The sequence below is a fragment of the Pristis pectinata genome, chromosome 7 (assembly GCF_009764475.1).
Source record: "Pristis pectinata isolate sPriPec2 chromosome 7, sPriPec2.1.pri, whole genome shotgun sequence".
In the NCBI taxonomy this organism is placed as follows: domain Eukaryota; kingdom Metazoa; phylum Chordata; class Chondrichthyes; order Rhinopristiformes; family Pristidae; genus Pristis; species Pristis pectinata.
In genome coordinates, this window is record NC_067411.1 from 41,022,386 (window position 1) to 41,047,767 (window position 25,382).

Sequence of the window (25,382 nt, forward strand, 5' to 3'; positions counted from 1 at the left end):
GACAAACTTGGGTTGTTTTCTCTGGAGCTGTGAAGGCTGAGGGGAGACCTGATAGAGGTTTATAAGATTATGAGATGTATGGATGGAGTAGACAGCCAGTATCTTTTTGCCAGGGTCGAAATCTCATTTACTAGAGGGTATGCATTTAAGTTGAGAGGGGGTAACTTGAAAGGAGATGTGGTGGGTGCCTGGAATCTGTTGCTGGGGTGGTGATGGAGGCAAATACGATAAAGGCATTTAGGAGACTCTTAGATAGGCACATGAATGTGCAGTGAATAGGGGGATATGGATGTTGTGTAGGGAGAAGGGATCAATTCAGTTAGGCATTTAATTACTAGTTTAATTAGTTCAGCACAACATTTTAGGCAGAAGGGCCTATTCCTGTGCTTTACTGTTGTAAGCTCCATTACTTTTAGTTCAGACATAAATGATGCTGCAGAAAATGAAACATTTTTGTTGTAAACTGCAAAACAATGGGCATTTATTGAGATACCCAATGTGGACATCAGCAAATTATGGACAACAAACAGCCTTTAGTGTACTAATCTCTTGAAGCACAGCCTGTTGCAAAGCTACACTGTTTGGAATTCTCATTGTGTCGTGATTACTGGCATTTCTCCTTTGCAGCGTGTTTTCTTTTTGTCCCCAAATTGTGGTGAAGTCAGTTTTTACCACTCTGTGATGTGACAGTAGATTTTGTGAAAGAACCAATACTGGATGGAATGGTGACATATTTACCCATTTCGCACAGAGGCAGATAAACTATCTCTAGAAAAGAAATGTTAGCATTTCTCAGTTCTAGAGCTAGAGGGGTTTCTCTGCCATGGGTGTGGAGCTCCCCATTCTGCTGATTTATCTAATATTAAATCATATATTGCACTACCTTTTTATGAATAAGCACTTCCGCAAAAGAGGGACAGCTGTCCTCCAAGTGTCCAGTTTATAGACTTCACTGTGCTGGTGCTTCGCGCCCAGTAACTGAATCATTTTAATCCAGTTCATCTTTGATAACGTTATTCACAAATTCTCTTATGTTCTTTTGCAGGTGGTCAGTAAGGTATCTTTGGTTGAAGAAGCATATCTCCCTGAAGATGGCACTGGGTGTATTGTTGGTATTGAGGATCTGCCCGATCAGGAATCGGTGTGCATTGCCACTGCATCTGGAGATGTTATACTTTATAATCTAAGCACAAATCAGGTAAAACATGAAGTATAATATTCCTATTTTAATGTGGGATAAAGTGTTACTTTGGCATGTACTTACTAAACACACTTTTCACATGTACCCAGTAACCTGATACTCGTTAGTTGATTATATCCTCTGAGGTATTTTGTTGTAAATAGGGGACAAGGGCTGCTTCCTCAGCAGACAACAACTGAAGTAGGACAATGACTTGCATTTTCTTAGTGCCTTCAACATACAACTTGCTTCAGCTAAGCAGTACCAGACAAAACCTGACACTGACCCAAAGTAAAATTTAGTGTCTCAGAGGAGGAGGGAAGCGTGAAGAGAACTAGGGAGTGAATTAGCTTTGATTCTAAGGAGTGGATGGCCCAGCTGCTAGTAGTGGATGAAAATTTAGGATGTTTGGGAAGCCAGAATTAGGAGATGTAAATGTATTGGAGGATAATAGGCTTGAGGAGATTATAGGGATGGGAACAGGCAAGTGGATATATTTTACAGTGTGGGTGTATTTTAAAATGATGAGAATTTTAAAATCCAGGGGTAGCACACAAGAAGATAACTTAAGTCAGTGAACTTTAGGATTGATGGGTAAGCAAGACTCTGAATGAAATTGGAGAAGAATAGCAGCCTTTGAGCTCAGAACCAAAGAGGTCCAGGAACAGGTAGATGGCTTGTGATGCTCATGATTTTGGATTAGTGGGGATCTTAAAGAGGAAGAGAAACATAAGGAATATGTTGCTTGCACATATTAACAAAACTGTTTTTCCTTAATTTTGAATCTCTGTAATTTCTTCCAGCTGGAATGTGTTGGCAGTGTTGACAGTGGACTAACTGGGATGAGCTGGAGTCCAGACCAGGAACTGGTTGTACTTACCACAGGTATGTGTAGGTCAAAAGAATGTGCAAGTGAAAAGAATAGGACTGCTTGGATAGGTCTTTTAGAACAGTACAAGTGGATGGGCTGATTCAGCCATCTGCATTGTCAAACTTAATTAAACTTGTATCCATTTTTTCATGCTGTTATTATCATGGTACCAGTTCGATTTAATCAAGTCCACCTTGTCCATAGAAATTTTCCTCCATCCCAGAACGTGGCTGGTGCCTTGCAGCAAATAGTGTATTTACTTCCTGTTTTTAATGCCATAATAGTTAAATATACAGAGAAATTTTTGCAATAAGTGTGCTGCCTCCAATTTTTTTATTTAAAGTTTCATAAAGGGCAAGCAATTTCCCTTGCTCTCCTACTGGAGCAGTATATGTCTTACTAAGCCCCTTTGCAGCTTTACCCAGAACCTGAGCAACGCGATGTCTTTTTGCAGAAAGTAGTAAAATATTACAAAACTATTTCACTACAAGAGTCTATTAAGCAAAATTTGATACACAACTACATGTGATATCAGCACATCAGAACCCAAAGCTTAGTCAGAGCAATAGTTTTTAGTTAGCAATTGAAGAGATCAGAGAAAGACACAGAGGCTGATGGAGTGAATTTCTAGAACTTGAAGGCATTGCAGTGATGGTGGTGCACTGTAAATTAGAGATGAGTAAGAGACCACCAATGGAGCAGTGTAGATATCTTAGAGGGTTGCAGGGCTAGGGAAGGATTTGGTGATGGGATCAATGTCAGTTGAATTTATTTTCCTATGCACAAGTACATGTCTGCACAGGTGCAATGAAAAACTTGCAGCAGCATTACAGGCACATAGCATCATATAAGCACAAGAAATACATAAATTAAACATAAATTGTACACAATTTTTACAAGAAAAAACAAGGACAAAGAAACAATGTCCATTTTAGTGTAAAGTGGTCATAGTGTTGCTAAACTACAGTGATTAGGGATTTGCCGGTTGGTTCAAGAACCAAATGGTTGAAGTAGCTGTTCTTGAACCTGGTGGTGTGGGACTTCAGGCTTCTGTACCTCCTGCCATGGGCCATGTGCAGTGAACACACAAACAAAAGGTTTGACCTCTCCTGTCTTGGGGGCATGGGTGGTGGCAAAGTATGGAGATTCTAATTTCTCAGAGGAAGATGTGTAAGTGATAGAAGGTACCAGCTCATCTGTTACCTTTGTTAAGTTATTTTGCTAGTTTAAATTGGAGGGAAGAACTTGTAACAATCCCTCTAACAAAGGACAAAGTATTGGATAAACTAATGGGGCTAAAGGCAGACACCAGAACCCAGTGGCCTACATCCAAGAATTTTAATGGAAATGGCTGCAGAGATAATAGACGCATTGATTGAAGTTTTCAAAGCTCACCAAGTTCCAGGAGCGTTCCAATGGAATGGAAAATGTGAAGCCGTCATTCAAGACAGGAGGGAGACAAAAATTGGGAAGCTACAAGCCAGTTATCTCAACATCTGTTTTTGAGAAGGTGATGGAGTCTGTTATCAAAGAAGAAATAGCTAGTCATTCAGAAAAGCTTAAAGCAATTAAACCAAGTCAACATGGTCTTTTGACAAAATTGCTGGATGACTTTGAGGATGTAATGAGCAGAGTCGATGGAGGGGAACCTGTGGACATTCTGGATTTGGATTCTAGAAGGCATTTGATAAGGTGCCACATTAAGGCTACTGCATTACGAGCTCACAGCACTAGGGAAGTATGTTAACATGAAATGAAGTCTGGTTATAATATAAAAGATAGAGAGAATAAACAGAACATTTTCAGTCTGGAAAGACATAACTAGTGGAATGCCCCAAGGATCAGTCCTTGGCATTCAGTTATTTACTATCTATGTTCATGACTTGGAGGAAGGGCTAGAATGTAAGCTATCCAAGTTTGTTGATGCCATAAAAATAGGTGGGAGGGTTTTCTTCAATGAGGATGTTTGGACTTTGCAACAGGATATAGGTAGGCTGAGGGTTTGGGGGGGAGAAAACACTTGTTTAAAGTCGTAAAGTGCAAGGTCATGCAATTTAGTAGGAGGAATCAAGAGGCAGACTATTTCTAAATGGAGAGAGACTGCATATAGGTGGAGTACAGAGGATCTAAATACTTTTGTGCATATAAAAACACAAGAAGTTAGCCTGCAGGTGCAGCAAGTGATTAGGAAGGTAAATAGCATATTGGTCTTGCTTGGTGGTTGGAGTTTAAAAATAGAGTATTTTTGCAGTTGAACAGGATGTTGGTGAAGTCACACCTGGGATGAGAGGATTGTCCTACCACAAAGAGTTAAAATGTTAGTCTTGTACTCCTTGGAGTTCAAAAGAATGATGGTTGATCTTATTAAAACATTTAAGTTCCAAAGAAGACATGACAAGATGGATGTTAAGATATTTCCATGTGGGATAATCTCGAACAAGGTGACATAGTTACAATATAAGGAGGAATCCATTTAAAACTGAAGTGTGTCGGAATTTGTTCTCACAGAGGATGGTGAATTGAGAGCTATGTGGAACTGGCACAGAAAAGGAGTTGAGACCTGGGGCAGATCAGTCATGTTGAGTGGCCTTCTCTTGTTCTTATTTTCTTCTGTGTATTCTTGTATGAGAAACAACTATGTGGAGAGTAGTAAATCATTAGAACTAGCTTCCTCAGAGAGCTGTGGGTATTTAGTTGTTGAATATATTCAAAGGTAATATTGGACATAATATTGGGATCAAGGACATGGGGATTGGGAGCGGATGAGGGAGAAAAGTGGATGATGCTCAGAATCAGCTATGATTTTGTGGAATCAGAGTAATACAGCACAGAAACAGTCTCTTCTGTCCAACTTATCCATGCCAACCAACGTGCCCACCTAAGCTTGTCCATTTCCCTGTGTTTGGCCTGTATCACTCTAAACCTTTCCTATTCATATACTTATCCAAATGTCTTTTAAGTTTTGTTATTGTACCTGCCTCAGCCACTTTCTCTGGCAGCTCATTCCACATACGCACCACCCTCTGCATGAAGAAGTTGCCCCTCAGGTCCCTTTTAAATCTTTCCCCTCTCACCTTAAACCCATGCCCTCTCACCTTAAACCCATGCTCTCTTTTTTTTATGTAATACAAGAGGAGTTAGTTTGAAAGATGTTGCCTCAGTAGAATTTGGAAGTCTGTACTCTGAAAGATTTAATGTGAATAAGACTATAGAAATAGTAGTTACTGTAGCACTGTTGACTACTTGGGTGTGTGGTCAGCACAATTTTAAACAAAGCAATGAGTTATTCCCATAAACCCACACCACAAGAAGCCAGTTCTGTATGCACATTTTGTAGCCATGACCATCTGGTTTTGCCACTTCCCCAAGCTTAACTCCTGTTTCTGCTTTCTGGAGCATTCCTAGTCCCTTGACACCAGGATGATCCATTCTTGCAGGTAGGGTTTGGATGCTTTGAGCAACCTTAACAAGCCTCAGTATATTAAGATCAGCAGGGAATGATTCTGAACTTGCCCTACCAACCTTGCATTCATTCCTAATGTCTGGACCACAAGTAACAGAACAGCAGATGCACTGACTAATTTAAAAGGTATTTCGTGCATTCATTGACTTTGCCCTTCTTAGGGTCAAGATTAAGAGCATTTCAGGAAGGTTATCAGTCCCATAATCCTTCGTCTGAAAGCTGAGAGTGAGAATGTTGACCAAAGATAGAATTGGTCTCAGTTACAATGCCTCCCACCCTCTGTGGAAAGAGAAACAGTTGAAGTTTTAGATTAATGAACTTTTACTGAACTTTTAATCAGCATGTTGCTGCCACATTTAGCTCCACGCAATAGAATGATGAGATCTCCAAAGGAATGCCAGGGACTGTGGAATCTTAGTCCTGCATGGAGAGCACAGGAGGGAGAAAATTGTCCATGGGACAGATTATAAGGATGAACTTTACTTGATATATATATGTTATTGTTTAAAAAATGTAACAGCAAATACAATACAATTACTAATAAAAAATTAACTCTGCTCCTCTCTTTAGGGTAACTGACTGACCTGCTAGTAATTCTAGCACTTTATTTCCAGATTCCATGGTATTCAGCTTTTGTACTAACTTGGTAGAATAAAGCATCGATTGGCACTCATTTTAATATAATTAACAGTGCTTTTCAGTTGAAGCATTAGTACATGTTGTGTGATGGTGATCATAAAGTGTTCCACTGTGAATTCAGTCGTAGCAAAAGTCCAAAGAGATTAGGTAGAATTTGGCGGAAACTAAAAGTCAACCTCGGAGAGTTCAAATGGGTTGTATATTTTTGCTATAAAACGGCAAGTCAAATTACATCCAAAAGCAACATACTGATTAAAATTTTGGGTCGTTTAATCTGAAATTTCAACAGTTTTCTACGGATGCTCTGACCTTTTAAAAACTGCCAGCATTTTCTGTATTTAGTGAAATTGGATCAGTGTTTTAACTATGCACTATTTGCTATTACTAAAAGGCATATGGAATGATTTTAAAATATTATTTTGTAGGACAAGAAACAATAATAATGATGACTAAGGACTTTGAGCCAGTCGCTGAAGTCAAAATTCACCAGGATGAGTTTGGTGAAGGTAAGTGTAATTCCTTGCTTAAAAAATAAATTTGAAAAAGTTTTTTTTCCCCTTTATCCCTGTACAGACTGTCAGCTATTTGTAAATACCCCTTCTACGATTTAGTGAAGAGTGAACCATAACATAGTTCTCTCAGAATAATAGAAAACTATTTTTAAACTACTTTGTCAGAAGAGGGTTTGCACCAACTTGTCCAGAATGTATTCTATATTCTACCAGAAACCTATCATAAATTACAGAATATCCTCACATCATTATTTTGGAGTTGCATGTATACACAGTGGTATTATGTAATATAATTTTCTGTATATTGAGTTCCTAAACTCCCTATTATATGCTCTGGGTGAGCAAATGTTATCAGGGCAATATATTTCCTCCACCAGCCCTCTATTTGTCCTCACTGCCTACTGAACCCATCCTTTGTACCTATTCTTTAGTTCTTCCTCCCTTACCTCACAGGTTTCTCAATTTTATACAGATAGCCCCAATTCTTCTTGACCCCAATACTTAAGAACAACTTGCATACTTGTATTTTCTAAATGCCCTTAATAAATTTGAAGAACTGAAGTGTATCCTTTAAGTCTGTTACTCTAGCAAATCAACTGGAGGACACTTGTACCTTCTTAGTCTTCCTAGCAAGGACATGATGATCTGAATGACCATTTTTTGTTGTGCTTTTTGATTCTATGATAGTCCAGTGCACTTCTGTCTGGAATTCTCTCCATCCCCTTCTTTGTGTCTCCTCCATAGTCAAAAAACCTCCCAGATTTTGTTGAAACTACATGTGGCACTTGATAATGTCACTCTGCACCTTCACTTCTGACAAAATATGCTCCCTGGTACAAAGATGCCAAAAAAAAATAGAATGAGAATCTTAATTACTTCATAAATATATTTTATGGAAGGAATAAGAATAAAGTGATTAATTTGCAACAAGCTGTTTTGTGTATTGTATACCTATCACTTTCTCATTTCAGGAAAATTCATCACTGTTGGTTGGGGGAAAAAGGAGACCCAGTTCCATGGAACTGAAGGTAAAGAAGCAGCTCTTCGTAAGCTAGTGGTGAGTATAATGACAAAGAATTCAACATCAAAAGATCGCATTGTTTACCCCTCCTCTGTTGCTTTTTTATTGAAGATATGAGCTATTTCTCTCAAGTAGTCAATATCTAAATTGGTTTCACTGTATGGACAAGTTCTGTAGGGAAGCTGATTTGTCCTTCTGGTCATTGCAAGTTAGACTGATCTGTGACCTAATTCCAAATATTGGCCATTATCCTATGTCCCTTAATAAATTAGCCTAATAAAAAATCTCTTAATCTTGTATATAAAATTAGCAATATATCTGCTTTCAAGTACTCTTTGTGAAAACAAATTCCAAACTTTTAAAACCTTCTGTCTAATATCACTCATTTTTAAACAGAACCAATTATTGTATTGTACTGTACTTGCTGCATTTTCCATTTTAACTGAAACAAATATTAGGACTGGGTGGTGCGGTGACTTGCATAGGATTTGGTAATTCGGAATGTAAAGCAGTTTTCATTCCTGGGCTTTTGTTTTGAATTCTGCTGAGTAAATGTCATGGGTGAGCAGGGTTTGGTGGTGGTGAGGTGGGTGGGGGGGGGGGGGGGGGGGGGGGTGGAGCTGGTGTGGTGGTGGTTATATCCCCCTGCCACAATCACAATGTGAGTATTGGCAGTGAGTTCAGTATGTTAGTTGAGTTTTGAGTTTCATGAGTCGCATAGGTTGCAGGTAGTGATCTGTTTAAAGATAAGGGTTAAAATTATAATGAAGTTCTTGTGGGTTTGACAGGGTGGATGTGGAGGACATGCATTTGTGACAAGTCCAAATTGAGACCATAAAAGTAATTCTGACACTGAATTCAGGAGAAACTTATTCATCTAGAAAGTGGGGAAAATGTGGAACTTGCTACAACTGAGGTGATTCTGACATATAGCATAGATGCCTTTTATGGAGCAGCTAAATAAGTAAATGAGGGAGAAAGGAATAGGAAGATATTAAAACAGAAATACTTGTGTTTCTCTGGTGTCTTTCACGATGTCTCAGTTCAGTTTACAGCTACTTAAATGCAAGAACACAGCTAGTGATGTACAGATTGGGTTGGATGAAGTAGGTGGCTCAACACTGCCATTAATCAGTGGGCTAAATGGTATTTTTCTTTGTTATGCATGATACTGTATGTAAGAGAATCCTTCCATTTCTAAGGCCCATGTTTGAATCCAGTGAAACTTAGATTTTACATCTTATGTGAATTAACCTGCGAATGGGTTTGAGAGCTTAACTTAGCCTACAGTTTGGCAGAGTTACTCAAAGAGGATCAAAACTCTTTGGGAGGAAATTCAGTTAAATATCACTTAGCTGCTGTTGGTAATGTAGTGAAATAACAAAGCTGACCAGGCAGTTCTCCAGTCTGCAGATATGCCAATGTTATCAGCCCAGTATGAGTTTTGTGGGACACTGATTCCTAACTACATTGAGAAACTGTACTGAACTGTCCTGGTCTGTCTTCCCTTGTTACTAATTTAATTCCATACCCTTTAACCTTCCACCTTATTGTGCTGTATTCTGCCTTGTCAAAATATTTCTGAATGTTATAACCACTGAATTTGGCCTACCTGTCAACACCAAGGAGTCTACCAGCTTTGTTACAATTGATGCTGTTCAACTAGTCAGTTCATTTTTATTAAGTATATGGATCAAATATTTTCCCCACCACAGATGCTATAGAGTAAGTAGTGGGAGCCTCAGGAGCATTGAAGTACAGAGGGATCTTGGAGTGCAAGTCCATAACTTCCTGAAAGTGACAATACAAATAGATAGTAAAGTAGGCAGTAGATGTTAAAGAAGGTGTACGGTATATTTGCCTTTATTGGTCGGGCATTGGGTATAAAAATTGGGATGCCGTTGCTCTATGAAACTTTGGTTAGACTACATTTGGCCTATTGTGTGTGGTTCTGGTCGCCACATTATAGGAAGGATGTGGCGGTTTTGGAGTGGGTGCAGGAGAGGTTCACCAGGATGTTGCCTGGAATAGAGACTATTAGCCATAAGAAGAGGTTGGGTAAACTTGCATTGTTTTCTCTGGAGTGTCGGATGCTGAGGGGAGATTTGATAGAAATATATAAAATTACAAGAGGCATAGATAGGGTATATAGTCAGTGTCTTTTTCCCAGGGTGGAAATATCAAATACTAGAGGGGATAAGTGTAAGGTGAGAGGGGAACGTTTAAAGGAGACTTGTGAGGCAAGTTTCAGGATCAGGAGAAGGAAAACGCAGCTGGGGTGCCTGATCTAACACGTTTCTTATTTGCTACGATAGGAAGTTGAGCCGGCCCATCCTTGGGACGATCGTAAGTTCCGTGTGACCTGGCGAGGTGATGGGCAATTGTTTGCAGTTAGTGCCATTTGTCCATTGACAGGTATGTATCTGACACCTTCTTCAATACATTAAAATTCTCTTAAAGGCTAGTGGGTTGTTTGTATTTTTTTGAAGCTAAACATCAGTTTTGCAAGCCGTTACAATGCTGCACATGTGCACTTGCATTGCTGTCTTCCTGTTACTTGTTTATGGAACAGCACAATGAAGCAGCAGTTAGTGCTGCTGCCTAACAGTTCCATGAGTTCAATCTTGACCTCAGGTGCTGCTTGTGTTGAGATTACACATTCTCCCTCTGACCACATGGGTTTGTGCTGGCTCTGACTTTGTTCTACATCCCAAAGATGTACTGGTATCTTAATTGGCCATTTAAATTACCCCTTGGTGTAGGTCAGTAGCAAAAGAATCAAAGGGGTGAAAGGCAGGGAGTCGTTGATGGGCATGTGAGAGGGAACAAGTTGCAGGGCTGCAGAGAAGTAAAGCTAGGGGAATGGGACTGATGTGATTCCTCTGTTGGGAACTGGCATAAACGCAATGGGCCTAATGGCCGCCTTTGTCATAATATGTGTTTATTTACTGCAGTGGATGAGCTATTGTTCAGGGCTTTTGTGAGATTCAGGTCCAAACTCTGAGGTAGATTATTTTAATCAATTCATAGTATGTGGACAATGTTGGCATGCCCACATTAATTACCCATCCCTAATTGTCCTTGACAAGGTAATGGCGTGTCACCACCTTGAACTTGTGTGATGAAGGAGCTCCTGCTGTGGTCTTAGATTGAGTTCCAGGATTTAGATGAAACGGCTGAAGATATGGCAATATGTTTCCAAGTCAATGTGATGTCCTGTACTGTTTATTGGGGAGCTTGCAGGTGGTGGTGTTAGTATGCCCTTGCTGCTCTTGTCCTTCTGGGTGGTAGAGTTCGTGGGTTTCAGATGTGCTGCTGAAGAAGCTTTAGTAAGTTCCTATGGTGCCTCTTTACAGATGGTGCAAACTACAGCCACAAGAGTGTTGGAGAAAGAACTAACTATTTAAGGTGATAAGTGGACAACTAATGAATCCGATTTGTTTACCAAAAAAGGCATTGGTTGCAAAAAGAGTTCCCTGGAGGGAAAACTGACCTAAAATGGGTGTGCTTCTATCAAAATCCCTTGCATGGGGAACTGGATTAATCCATTAATGAGCCTGGTCCATGGCAATGGACTGGGATATCCAGAACATCGGGATACCTGATAAAATGCAGGATTCCATTGTAGATCTTCTTACCATGTTGAAAGGATTCAACTGTAAATAAGGAACCTGGCACCCACGTGGACAGCTGTTTGTTAGTGTAATCTGAACATTTGGCAGATATCCCCACATTTATCACTGCTGTGCACCTCTGAAATGAAACCATCGTGCAGTGGGATGTCATGATATGTTTTGACAGTGTGCACACATTTAACAGAGACTTTCACAGATGAGAAACTTCAGATAACTGTAGTTCATTTAGTATGGCCTCAAAACTTCAGTGGTTGGCTGATGGCATACTTCCACCTATCCTGCCTGTGTTGAATTGGATGCAAGAGTACACAACTGGCATTGGAATTTAGCAACCAAATCAACACAATGTAGCAGATATGCTGTTCCAAACACTGAGGCATGAAGGTGGGCAATGCTTTTGATAATTTACTGGCTGGTCTGACTTTCTAATAGAAGCCAGAGTGTTCAGTCTATCTCTGAGAGCCTGGAATTTTGCTCCTTGCAGATCCATATTACTCTTCAATCCAAAACTATATTAATTGCATTGGCCTTAACTGTGAGATAATTTGTTTAAACACTTCTTTACGCACTTGAGAATGGGCAAGGGTGGTGCAGTGGCACAGCAGTTAGAGCTACTGCCACACTGCTTCAGGAACCCTCTGATCCTGTCCTTGCATACTGGAAGTTTGCACTTTCTTCCGTTGGGCACTCGGTGCTCCAGTTTCCTCCCACACCCCAAAGACATACTGGTAGGTTAATTTGCTTCTATAAATTGCCCTTAGTGTATGTGGATGGCAGGAGAAGCAGAAGTGGAGGACATGAAAACAAATAGCTTACATCAAAATAAGTGAGGTAATGGGATTGACGGGAATGCTCTGAGAGCCAGCATAGACTCAGTGGGTCAAATGTCATAAAGAAACGTATGTAAGATATTAGCTCAGCCAACTCACATTAAAACATTTTGAAAGTAGGAAAGAATACAGATTCAATAATGGGTAAGTGGAAAGCACGCATTAAGCAATTGAGTTGATGAACCAGATGATTGATTTCTGTGTGGACAAGGCATCTTGCTCAAACAAAATTTAACGTTTCTAAAGCAGAACTGTAGCTGACAATTTGCACTGTGCAATTCAGTGTGCTTGTGTACCAGTCATGACCTGCAAAGCTCTTAGAGCCGTATTGCAGAAGTAATTGTGGTGAAACTCTGTGCAAACTTGTTCTTTCAAGAACTAATTCTACGTAATTATTTAGTGTTTCTGCTGTTTTCAGTTTTCAGTAGGAAAGAAGGGTGAATTAATTTAAAATGGACCTATTTAAGCTTTTATTACACTATGTTTCACTCATTAAGTGTCACGTAGTTCATTGTTCTTCTGGATACCAACAGCAAACCTTTTTTGTGTTTGACATCTTTCACCTTTTAGTAATTTTGTCATCTATTGGGAAGTCTTATATTTTCATAGTTTAAACATATCCTTGTCAAATTTAAACTAAAATTCTTTACTCAGGAACAACACACAAAGGCACTGGAGGAACTCAGCGAGTCAGGCAGCATCCATGGAGGGAAATGGACCGTCGATGTTTTGGGTCAAAATTCTTTATCAGGATTGTTTCGACAAGAATTCCCTACCCCCACTAAGCAGCCCTGATGAAGGGTCTTGACCTGAAATGTTGACTATCCATTTCCCTCCACAGGTGCTGTCTGACCTGCTGAGTTCCTCCAGATTTCCAGCATCTGCAGTCTCTTGTGTCTCCATTCTTTACACAGGGTCCAGAAAGCTGAGGGTATGGAACAGAGAATGTGTGCTCCAATCAACCAGTGAACTTGTTAATGGTCTTGAACAGGCCCTGTGCTGGAAGTGAGTAATTTAAATCAAATTATATCCCTGTGTGCCTTTTGGATGTTTGTGTAGTGATTGAGTGGGTAACTTGCTATCAGTTTGTCCATCCAAGTTGACATTTTATGGGAAGTTCTGCTCTTCTCATATGGTCCTGCAGGGCATGAACTTCTTAAATTCAAATAGATATTCTCAATAGCCAAACTTGCATGCATGTTTTAAGAGGTATACATTTCCATTTTTTACCTCTGCCATCATTTGGTGTCTTTGAATCAACTATTTTCCCAGATCTGGCACTGTTTTGTGCAACAGGCAGATGGAAAATGCACAAGAAATTCAGAGTTGTTTGGCTTCTCTTTTTCTTCTCTCTCCCCTTCTTCCCCATTCACCATCATCCCAAAAGTTGATTAAGCACACATAACTCACCTGATACTTTATTGCCAACCACAGTTCAAGTAGCACTGTGTTCCCATGTGTAAAATATAAATTGCATCCCAACTGTAATTTTGTAAATGAAAAGCAGTTGAAGATTAAATTGAAGCCAGATTTTATTTACAAAAACCTGATTTCTCAAGGAACTTAAAAATAACGACTATCACAATGTATCAAACAAAACTGCAATTTGAAGCCTATTCAGTTCAAAAGGGCCTGTGAATTAACTAGCCATCAAGGGTTTTGTATTTCAAATCTTTCAGTGTTATAAGGCAAATAAATTGTAATGCTGGAGACATGAGCACAAAAATCAAGGCCAGTGCTTCAAGTTCAGCACATAGGAAATTCTGCTCTGTCAATTGAGATTGTGTATGAGATATTCTCCTCGTTCTGAGGTGGAAGATACCATATCTACTGTTTCGGAGACTATCTCCCCAGTATGCTGATCAATAGTCAACCTTCAACCAACATCATTAAAGCAGATAATCTGATCATCATCCCTTCATGGTTTATGGGACCATTAAGCTGTGCAGCTTGGCTGTGTACATTTTCTAGTTTTAAAAATACATCATTGGCTGTAAAGTACTTTGAAATATCCTGAGATTAAGAAAAGTAGCACATGAGAAGAGCAACTTGCCTTATGCGAAGATAGTCTTGTACTTAAGTCAAGTCAAATCAAGTTTATTGTCATATGCACAAGTACAGTGAGGTACAGGTACAATGAAAGAATTGCTTGCAGCAGCGTCACAGGTACGTAAGTTCAGACCACACAGCATTTAACAGCACAGAAGAGGCCATTTGGCCCTTTGGGTCCATACCAACGCCCAGGGGAGTAATCTTATCAATCCTATTCCTCCTCCCTTATTTTCCTGCATCCCCGCAACTTATTCCCTCTCGTGCATGCCCATCAACTCCCCTTTGATTGTTTTTGTCATTAAATAACATTAGAGTTAGAATTTGACATTAGAAGAAACCGGAGCACCCTTGATGAGATCCACACTGTCACAGAGAAAATGTGCAAACTCCATACAGACAGAATCCAAGTTCAGGATCGAACCTGGGTCCCTGCAGTGCGAGGCAGCAGCACCAGCTGTGGCACCACCCTTCAAATAAACCCTTCAAATAAATCAAACTGCAACCCACCATTAGGCCACGGTGATTCCAGAGCACTGCACCATCATAGACTTCTCAAAGCTTTTGCTTTTAAACCCGCTCAGTTTTTAAGTGAAATATGTTTGCTACTGCTGAATTGTTTATAAACAATTTTGCCATCCTCGCTTACAGATGTGAGCTCTGGCTGGCTCGTGGCAATCCCACCTCTGAGTTAGAATTGTGGGTTCATGTCTCAGATTTGATTGATATCATTAGAACTCTGCATGTACTTGTTAATGCTGTCCATGATCTAAATCCTGTTTAAGACAGATGTTTCTGGTGTGGTATTATAAACATCTGTTTCTTGTGGTCATCTTAGCTGTTGGTCAGAATCACATAAATTTAATACTTGATGCTGCACCATACTAACATGGTTAACTTAGTTTGATTGTACATACTGTAAATAGAAATGAGTTTTGACTGTGTAGTGTAACGTTTTCATGGTTATGATATTAAAAGAGAATGTGTGATGTACCATTGTAATCTCTCTTTGCCATTATGTTCCTTCCCTAGACCATCTGGGAGCTTGATTGCATCCACACAGCGAAAGCTGAACAAACATAATGTTGTGTTTTTTGAACAGAATGGTTTACTGCATGGGGAATTTTCACTTCCTTTTGAGAAAAACCAAGTTAAGGCAAGTACTGGAAGGTATTTCACCCCCCTCCCCCCACTTCTGCTTGCATTTCCTTGAATACTTTGACCAGATTGTTTTTCTTCATATTTGACCATGGACGTCATGAGTGAGGCTAAAGATGTATTCGTCTGTATAGCGAGAGCAACTCAGCTACTGAATTAATACTGAATACTATTCAATGTTTCTTTCTTTAATCCATAGACACTAAGCCCCATTGTTTATTTGTTCAGTTTAGCTAATTAACCACAAGACGTCTGTTGATATCACTGCACCAGTTAATGCGCAGGAGACAGAGCAGGACTTGCAGCAAACAGAATCTTATTTATACAGTGGGCCACAGCGAGTGGTCTGTGGAGTATAATTTTTTTTAAAGTCTCTGCAAACTCCAGCAAACATAATTAGTGAGTAAAACCACAGCAGCATCTCCTACTAAAAGTAGTGTTTCTTTATCAAAATGAGTGGTGGACAATTAAATGATGTATGTAAAATCAATCCCTGTAATTTACAGCAGTGAAGTCTCCAGGGTTATTGACTGGAGATTTATCCAATAATCTCTTCTGGATAAGAACTGAATATGCAGCCAACCAAGCATAGGTAGAAGATTGAACGTGTCTCGGCAGTGCACCCTGCAGTGAAATTGTACACTGACCCATGTCTGTGTTTTGAACTTCTTTTAATTCAGAGCATTTCAGGTGTTCTATTTGAACCTGTTATTTGATTTATAACATTGAAAGATTTCAAACACCAAATTTTTAATAGTTAATTCACAGGCCTGTTTGAACAGAATAGACTTCAAATTGTGGTTCTGTTTGATACATTATTTGTGATATTAATCTTTTTTAAGTTCTTTGAGAAATCAGGTTTTCACAAATAAAATTTGGCTTCAATTTAATCTTCAACTGCTTTTCATTTACAAAATTACAGTTGGGATGTAATTTAGATTTTACACATGGGACAGATGTAGTGCTAAGGGATTAGATGGGGCAGAATTTAAGTGTGTCCAGGAAAGTTTTCTCAAGCAATATATAGATAGCCCTCCTTGAGAGGGGTCAACACCCAACCTCTTCTTGGGAAGAGGCTGGGGAAGTGACAAGTGTCAGTGAGGGAGCACTTTGGGACCAGTGACCATAATTTTATTACTTTAAAAATAGTTATGGAAAAAGATAGGACAGGTCCACAATTTAAGATCCTAAATTGGAGCAAGGCTAATTTTGATGGCATTAGACAGAAACTTGCAAAGATTGATTGGAAGAGGCCGTTAGAGGTAAAGGAATTTTTGGCAAGTGGGAGGCTTTTAAGAGTGAGATAGGAAAATACCAGGGACAGCATATTCCTATTAGAGTGAAGGGCAAGGCTAGCAGGATTAGGGAACCCTGGCTGACAAGGAACATTGAGGCCCTGGTCAGGAAAAAATGGAAGCATATGTCAGGTATAGGCAGCTGGGATAAAGCAAATCCCTTGAGTATAAGGGATATCAGGAGTACACTTAAGCAAATCAGGAGGGCAAAAATGGGACATGAAATATCCTGGGTAGACACAGTAAAGGCGTATTCCAAGAGATTCTATGTATATTAAGAGCAAAAGGGTAACGAGGGAGGGAATAGATCCCCTTAAGATCATTGTGGTCGTCTGTGTGGATCCACAGGGGCCAGGCGAAGACTTAAATGAATGCTTCTCATCTGTATCTACCATGCAGAAGGTCGTGGAAGTGAGGGGATTCAGAGAAGAGAACAGTGATTCCCTGAAACATATTGATATTACAAATGAGGAGGTGTGGCGGTCTTGAGGCACATTATGGATAAATCCCTGAGCCTTGACCTAGGACATCATGGGAAGAAATTGCAGGGGCCCTGGTGGAAATTTTTGTATTTTCCTTAACCATGGGTGAGGTACCAGAAGACTGAAGAGTGGCTAATGTTGTGCCTTTATTTAAGAAGGGCTGCAAGGACAAGTCAGGGAACTACAGGTTGGTGAGCCTAACAATAGTACTATGGAAGTTACTGGAGGGGATTCTGGAGACAGGATCTATCTGCATTTGGAAAGGCAAGGGCTGATTCGGGATAGTCAGCATTGCTTTATGTGTGGGAAATCATGGCTCATGAATTTGAATGAGCTTTTTGAAGTGGTGGCTAAGAGGATTGATGAGGGCAGGACGTTGTCTATATGGACTTTAGCAAGACTTTTGACAAGGTCCTACATGATAGACTAGTCTGGAAGGTGAGATCACGTGGGATCCAGGATCAGCTAGCCAATTGGACACAAAATTCGCTTGCTGGTAGGAGTCAGGGTTGTTCTCGATGCTTAATTTTCATATTGGAGGACTCTGGCCCGTGGTGTGCTGCAGGGATTGGTGCTGGATCCCCTGTTGTTTGTCATGTATATTAATGACCTGGATAAGAATGTAGGTGGCATGATTATTAAGATTGCAGATGACACCAAAATTGTACAGAAAGTTGTCTGAGGTTACAACAGGATATAGATCAACAGGGAAAGTGAGCAAATGAATGGCAGATGGAATTTAACTCAGATGAGTATGAAGTGATGCATTTTGGGAAGTTAAACCAGGGTAGGACGTGCACAGAGAATGATAGGGCCCTGGGGAATGTAGTAGAGCAGAGAGATCTATGGGTACAAGTATATAGTTCTCTGAAAGAGGCAGCACAGATAGAGAAGGTGGTGAAGAAGGTGTATGGCATGCTCGCTTTCATTGAATGGGGCACTGAGCTCAAGAGTTGGGATGTCATATTGCAGCTGCCTAAGATGTTGGTGAGACCACACGTCGAATATTGTGTGCAATTCTGATCACCACATATAGGAAGGATGTGATTAAGCTAGAGGCGGTGCAGAAAAAACTCGCGAGGATGTTGCCAGGAATGGAGGGCTTGAGTTATAAGGAGATATTGGATAGGCTGGGACTGTTTTCCCTGGAGTGAAGGAGACTGAAGGGTGACCTCGTAGAAGTTTATAAAATCATGAAGGGCATAGATAAGGTGGATGGTCACAGTCTTTTTCCCAGGGTTGGGGAGTATAAGGTTTAAGGTGAGGGGGAAAAATATAAAAGGAACTTGAAGAGCAACTTTTTCCCACAAAGATGGTGGTGGAATGAGCTGCCAGAGGAAATGGTAGAAGTGGGTACAGTTACAGTGTTTAAAAGGCATTTGGACAGGTTCATGAATAGGAACGGTTTAGAGCAGAGGTTTTTAACCAGTGGTCCGCGGACCCCTGGGGGTCAGTGGCAGGTTGCCGGGGTCCGCGAGCAAGCCAAGAAAAAAATGGAAAAGTGACCTGTTACAAAGATGTAGCTTACTTGCTTGCTCCAGTTTCCCACTATTCAGAAAATCGGCCATATCTATTCTATCTGTTATAGGCGCCAATCTTAGAGACTTAGACGGTGTTCCCTTCTGGTAAGCTGCCACTTAATATTTGATTTGTGTAGTCAGTAGTGTTCACTACTCACTACTATTCTGTTGTGCACTGTAGTGTTAGCGAGACTGAGTGACGTTGTTGGTGTGCCTTAATAATATTGCTTACTTACTGTGCATTTACACCACAGTGTTAAACGAAAAGTGCGCAAGCGTGTAAATTTTAGATTAGTTTTGATAATTTTGTTTATCAGTAATAGTAATTATACTGTCCAGCATGTATTGCTGAGTATGGAGAAATTTCTGAAGAGAAAAGCTGACCAGAAACCGGAAGATTCTGATGACGAAGGGGAATAAGGGTGACTGAAAGAGAAAACAACGCAAGTACGATCTAGAATACATTTCATATGGCTTCATCGCAGTGGGGACAAATGCGGACCAACCTCTCTGTGTTGTGTGTTTGCAAACGCTGTCCAACGATGCAATGAGACCAGCGAAATTGAAGTGCCATTTAACAACAATGCATTCAGATATTGCCAGTAAGCCGAAGGAATATTTTGAGCGGCAAAAGGAGCTGTACCTCAAGCAGAAAGGCAAAATGGCAGCCTGCGCCACTGTAAATGAGAAGGCTCTTCGCGCATCATATTTGGTAGCATTACAAATAGCACGTTCCAGAAAGCCTCTCACAATTGGAGAAGAGCTTATACTGCCTGCAGCAGTAGGTATGTGTGAAGTTGCACTGGGAAAAGAATCCAGTCAAAAACTGAAAGCCATTCCACTGTCTGATAACACAGTAAGCAGAAGAATTGGCGATATGGCGGAAGATATACAGAGCCAGCTGATAGCACGTCTTCTGCAAGTCACATTTGCGATTCAGCTCGATGAAAGTACTGATGTTGCCAGTGCTGCGCAGTTGTTGGTTTATGTTCGATATTGCTGGGAAGGAGAGGCTTTGGAAGACTTTTTGTTTTGCAAGGCGCTCCCAGGGCGTACAACCAGTGAAGAACTTTTCTGTGTGCTTGACACTTTTTTTGTACAATCGGCACTGGCGTGGACACAGTGTATTGGAGTATGCACAGATGGTGCTGCCGCAATGACGGGACAGAAGTCGGGTCTAGTCGCACGAGTGAAGAAGTAGCTCCACATGTAGCAGCAACCCACTGCATGATTCACTGTGAGGCTTTGGCTGCAAAGGATATGGATGAAAATCTTGCGGATGTGTTTTCCACGTGCATTAAAATCGTTAACCTTATCAAAGCCAGGCTGCTCAGTCATCGTTTGTTTGAAAACATATGCCGTGAAATGGAAGCTGAGCATGAGCATTTGTTGCTACATACGGAAGTCAGATGGCTGTCACGAGGCAGTGTTGTGCAGCGTATATATGAATTGCGAGATGAACTGCTCATTTTTCTAAATGAGCATAACGGATCATTGGCACAGTTCTTGACAGATGAGACGTGGGTTGCCAGATTAGCTTATCTTGCAGATATTTTCAACATTTTGAACAGCTTAAATCTATCATTGCAAGGACCTGGCTCAAATGTTCTGAAAATGCATGACAAAATCAATGCCTTCCAGAAAAATTTCCATATCTGGACAGGAAGATGCGAGCAAGGCGTCTATGATATGTTTGCATTGTTGGCTGACTTTCTGACAGTGAATGAGACTAAGACAGAGGCCATTGCGAGCACCGTTTTGAACCATATTCAACAGCTGTCACATTATTTCCATGAGTATTTCGGTGACGATGACACGAGCATGTTTGATTGGATTTGAAATCCGTTTGAATGCATGCTTACTGATTTAACTGGACGTGAACAAGAAGAATTGGCTGAACTGTCATCTGACAGGACTTTGCACTTCCAGTTCAACCGAATGTCACTGTTGTCGTTCTGGATAGCATGTTCCGAGGAGTATCCACTGCTGTCCGACAAAGCCGTCAATGTTCTGTTACCATTTGCAACCAGTTACTTGTGCGAAATAGCATTTTCTGCAGTCACTGCCATGAAAACCAAATACAGATCAAGACTGAATATTGAGGATGACATACGTGTATGTTTGTCACACATACCACCACGTTTGGACAAACTCTGCTGTGCAAAACAGGCACAACCTTCACATTGAACTGAACACTGAAAGTCACCGCTGGTAATTATCGGTGATTGAAATAGTCACTATTTAAATAGGGCCTATGTGCAGTAATTTAAGCATTGTATGCATGAATTATCGATTGTTTGATTTTGTGGGCTTTGGGGGTCCGCCATCTAACAAGGACATGTTCTGGGGGTCCGCAGCGTGAAAAACGTTGAAAACCACTGGTTTAGAGGGATGTGGGCCAAATGCAGGCAAATGGGACCAGCTCAGGAAGCCACCTTGGTTCGCATGGATGAGTTGGAGTGAAGGGCTTGCTTCATGCTTTATAACTGTAGAACATAATATTAGCTACGTTCATGTAGAATAGTTCCATGACATTCGTTATGTGCTGGTTTCTTATATTTTAAAACTTTCATATGTTTGTGATTTTTTCCCCCCTGCTTTACCCTTTTCTCCCCCCTTTTTAATGTGCCAATGAATTGTCCCTTCATCATCCCAAGTTGCTGTTTTTACATGCATAGTGAAGCAATGTAGATAACAATATTTTGATGGGCATTGGGCAGAGTTTGAAGCAAGGTGCAACTAGTTTGTACATATGATCAGATTAAATGCTGCAGGTTTATGTGACAAATCTGTTAATGCTCTATAATGAAGATTGATTAGATTAAATGCAAAGCATTAATACACAAAGGATACATTTGTCTCTGTAAAGCATTTAGTTAATGCTGTGGAGGATGGCAACAAAATAGAAGGTAATGTTAAAACAGCAGAATATGCTTGTAATGTACAAATTAATTTTGATGTAGCTAAATGTGTGATTTTCTTTTGTTTTGCTGGGAAAAATAGAGACTATTCAGTTGGTTAATGATTCATCCACAAGTTTTAGGAGAACATCTAGAGAGATATAAGGAAACAGACTTTCTAATCATTAAAAATAGAATGCGTTAACTAACCCATATTGAGTATAAAGCGTTCATGTTCATTTCTGGAGGACTAGAGCTCGAAAACACAAGGTTATTTTCAATCTGTACAGGACTTTAGTTAGGCAACATGTTGTTTTGTGCACAATTCTCATCTCCACATTATAAGGAGGATATAGCATCACTGGAAAACATGCAGAAAGGATTTGTGAAAATTCTAGCAGAACTATCAGGAAAGACTGAAAAAAATGGGGTTCCTCTCTTTGGAGAGGTGTGAACCGAAAGATGAACTCTAAAGTTATGAAGAGATTTGAAATAGTGAATGTGGTAAAAAATAAAAGCAGAAATTATTGGGAATACTCAGCAGGCAGACAACATCTCTGGAGAGAGAAACAGAGTTAACCTTTCAGGTTGATGACTTTTCATCAGACTTTGGCCAAATTTAAAACAAAAGTTTTCAATGCTTCCTGATTCTCATGCAAAGTCAGACCTGAAATATTGACTCTTTCCAGCATTTTCTGTTCTTATTTCAGCTTTTAGTTTCTTCACATAGTAAAGACATTTCTTTTTGCAAACAAATTCAGAATTAAGTATCATAGCTGTGTACTAGCCACTAATAAATTGAATAATGAATTAATTAGAAACTTGTTTGTCCAGACAATGGTGAGAATGTGGAGCCTATCTATTTCAGCTGCTTCCTGTAATGTGTTTAAGGGGAAGCTGATACTTGAAGAAGAAAGCAGTAGCAAGATAGTGTGAGATGAAATGAAGAGAATAAAGGAAGTTCATTGAAAAGATACTGGGTCTGTTGCTGTGCTGCAGATTCTATATAATGTTCAGCCACATAATCTTAAAAAGAAAAATTTAGATACTTTATTGAAATATTTGATATTTCATGGCCTTGGCATATCTATGGATGTGATCACACAAAGAAGAAAAAGCATGCTGAATGGTCTTTGTATAAGAGGTTGTTTTTGTTAGTGGTTGACGTTTATCCAACCTGTCCTTGGTTTCCAACTGGATCGAACGATGCACTTAGCAGTGTATTAGAAGTGTAGGTTTTTGTAAGCTGGTATCTTCATGTATTATGTTTAGTATGCTCTGCCTATAGTATTCAATGTTTTATTAACTGGTTGGGTATTTATTGCTTATCAGGTAAAGGAGCTGCTCTGGAACAGTGAATCTACAGTACTGGCAGTTTGGCTGGAGGATTTGAAATCAGCAGATAAAGAAGACAAAGATGGCCAACAAAATACATATGGTGAAGAATTCTCTCTCAGATCATCGATTTTTTTTTCCCCCCAAGTAATGGAAATCGTGTGGTCAAACAGAAAATTCAACCCAATCTTAATATGCTTTTATTCACCCTATTTTGTACAACGCTTAGAAGTTGAATACCAGCCAGTTAGTGAAATGAAGGGTTTTCGACCCAATATATTAACTATTTCTATGTCCTCGGGTTCTGCCCGATCTGCCAAGTGTTTCTAGCATTTTCTGTTTTTGCTTCATTTTCCAGCGTCTGTAATTTTTGATTCCTGAGACAATAGGGCCTGCACAAAAAATAGGAAACATGGTTTAGAATCTCATTATGTGGAAAGAGACCATTCTGCCTGACTGTGTCAGCACTTTGTCAGTCATATCCAAATAATTCCAACCCCCTCTGCTTTCTTCATAGCCCCACAGAATTATTTTCCTCTCTTGAATGTTACTATTGGGTCTGCTTCAGAGAAATAAAGTGTTGAAGAGAAATAAAAAATGAAATAAGAAAGAGAAAGTGAGAACATGAGAAAGGACTGGCAGCAAACAAAAGGGAAGAAGAGCCAGTATTAATCAGAGATCAAAAAGGAATGGAGCAGAGGGCATACCTGAGGTACTAATTGAGTATTTTACATCATTCTGTACCAAAGAAGATGTTGCTGTAGTCTCAGCAAAGAAGAGTGTAGTTGAGATTCTTGATGGGTTAAAAATTGATAATGTACTAGGTGGGCTAGCTTTACTTGGTGGATAAATCCCCTGGTCCAGATGGGATGCATCCCAGATTGCTGAGGGAAGTAAGGGAGGAAATTATAGAGCCCCTGGCTATAATCTTCCAAATGTCTAGATTCAATTAGGTTTTAGCTGAAGTAACAGGCAAGGTTGACAAGGGAAATCTGGTTGATGTGGTATATACGAACTTCCAAAATATTTTTGATAAGGGTGCCACATAATCGGTTTGTGATTGGCTGGGTTGCTCTTACATCAATTGCAGAGCTCTGAGATGCAGAGGATTTGTAGGAGGCCAATCTGTAGGTAGAACAAGTAATTAGGAAAGCTAGCAGAACATTATCATTTATTGGTAGAGAGATTATGCTTCAGTTATATCAGGCATTGGTGAGACCTCTTCTGGAATGCTGTGTACAGTATTGCTCTCCTTATTTAAATAAGGGTGTTAATCTGTTGGAAGCTCTTCAGAGAAGGTTTAGTAGACCACCTGGAATGGGTAGGTTTCCCAATGAGGAAAGGTGGGACAGGCTAAGATTGTATCACTGGAAGTTGGAAGAATAATAGGGGACTTGATTAAAACATACAAAATCCTGAGGGGTGTTGACAAAATGGATATGAAGAGGATGTCTCCTCTTGTGGAAAATCTAGAACCAGAGGACACTAAGTAAAAATATATATGGTCACACTTAAGACGAAAATGAGGCAAAATATTTTCTTGAAGCATCGTGAATCATTGTAAAGCTCTTTGTCAAGGGATGGTAGAAGCAGAGTCTTTGAATACATTTAAGGCAGAGCTAGAGGGGCAAAGAGGTGAAGAGTTACTGAGGATAGCAGGGGATGCAGAATTGATGATGCAATCTGATCAGCTGTGAGTATATCAAATTCAAAGACCCTAGTGGTGTACTCTGACTCCTGCTTATTTATGTGTACGTAGAGCTGGTATGGATTCAATGGACCAAGTGGCCTCCTTCCCTGCTGTAAACATTCAGCAGTTCTGTTTCTGTTGCCCTTTCAGGCAGTCCATCCTGTATCACAAAATTTGCTGCATTTAAAAACCAGACTCTTCTTTGTTCCCTTCTTATTCTTGGCCCTGCCAAGAGTTATTCGTACATAGCTGGAATCACTGTATCACATTGCAACATGTCTATAATCTCGTCAGCCCTGTTGTTTACTCCACCTGACTTGGGATACTATTTTCTATCCATTTGACATATTGCCATACAATGTCACTGCACTCTCTTCAGTTGCCTTTCTTTAAAATACTGTGTTGGTTAGACAGCAGTGAGGTATTTGAAACAGGTATCACACTTTCTGATTGGAAATGACTGTACTTATCACCTTGGTCAAAGCAATTAAGTAATATTTTCTGTTTTTTGTTCTTGTAGTTCAGTTATGGACTGTGGGAAACTATCATTGGTACCTGAAGCAGAGTCTACATTTTGGTTATGAATGCATTGTGTCCCTAATGTGGGATCCCGAGAGCCCCTATCGACTCCATGTCCTCTGCAGTGGATGGTGTTACCTCTCCTATAACTGGCACTGGACCACAGATAGAAGTAAAGGAGATGACAGCACTGATTTTGCTAATGTAGCTGTGATTAATGGAGGTAAAAAATTTTGTTTGTGTTTGAGATGTGTATATCATGTATTGTGTCAGTTTACATTTT

At 40.0% G+C, this 25,382-nt stretch overlaps 1 protein-coding gene across 1 annotated transcript in view; it reads left to right on the plus strand.

Annotated features, from left to right (window-relative positions):
* elp1 (elongator acetyltransferase complex subunit 1) overlaps positions 1-25,382 on the plus strand; it is a 70,261-nt gene that overhangs the window by 2,640 nt on the left and 42,239 nt on the right. Inside the window, exons 3-11 of the mRNA XM_052019293.1 lie at positions 1,046-1,198; positions 1,984-2,065; positions 6,579-6,659; positions 7,637-7,722; positions 10,002-10,101; positions 13,066-13,156; positions 15,233-15,356; positions 22,888-22,993; positions 25,101-25,322. Of these exons, the coding sequence (XP_051875253.1) occupies positions 1,046-1,198; positions 1,984-2,065; positions 6,579-6,659; positions 7,637-7,722; positions 10,002-10,101; positions 13,066-13,156; positions 15,233-15,356; positions 22,888-22,993; positions 25,101-25,322 (1,045 nt within the window). The remainder of the gene's footprint in view (positions 1-1,045; positions 1,199-1,983; positions 2,066-6,578; positions 6,660-7,636; positions 7,723-10,001; positions 10,102-13,065; positions 13,157-15,232; positions 15,357-22,887; positions 22,994-25,100; positions 25,323-25,382) is intronic.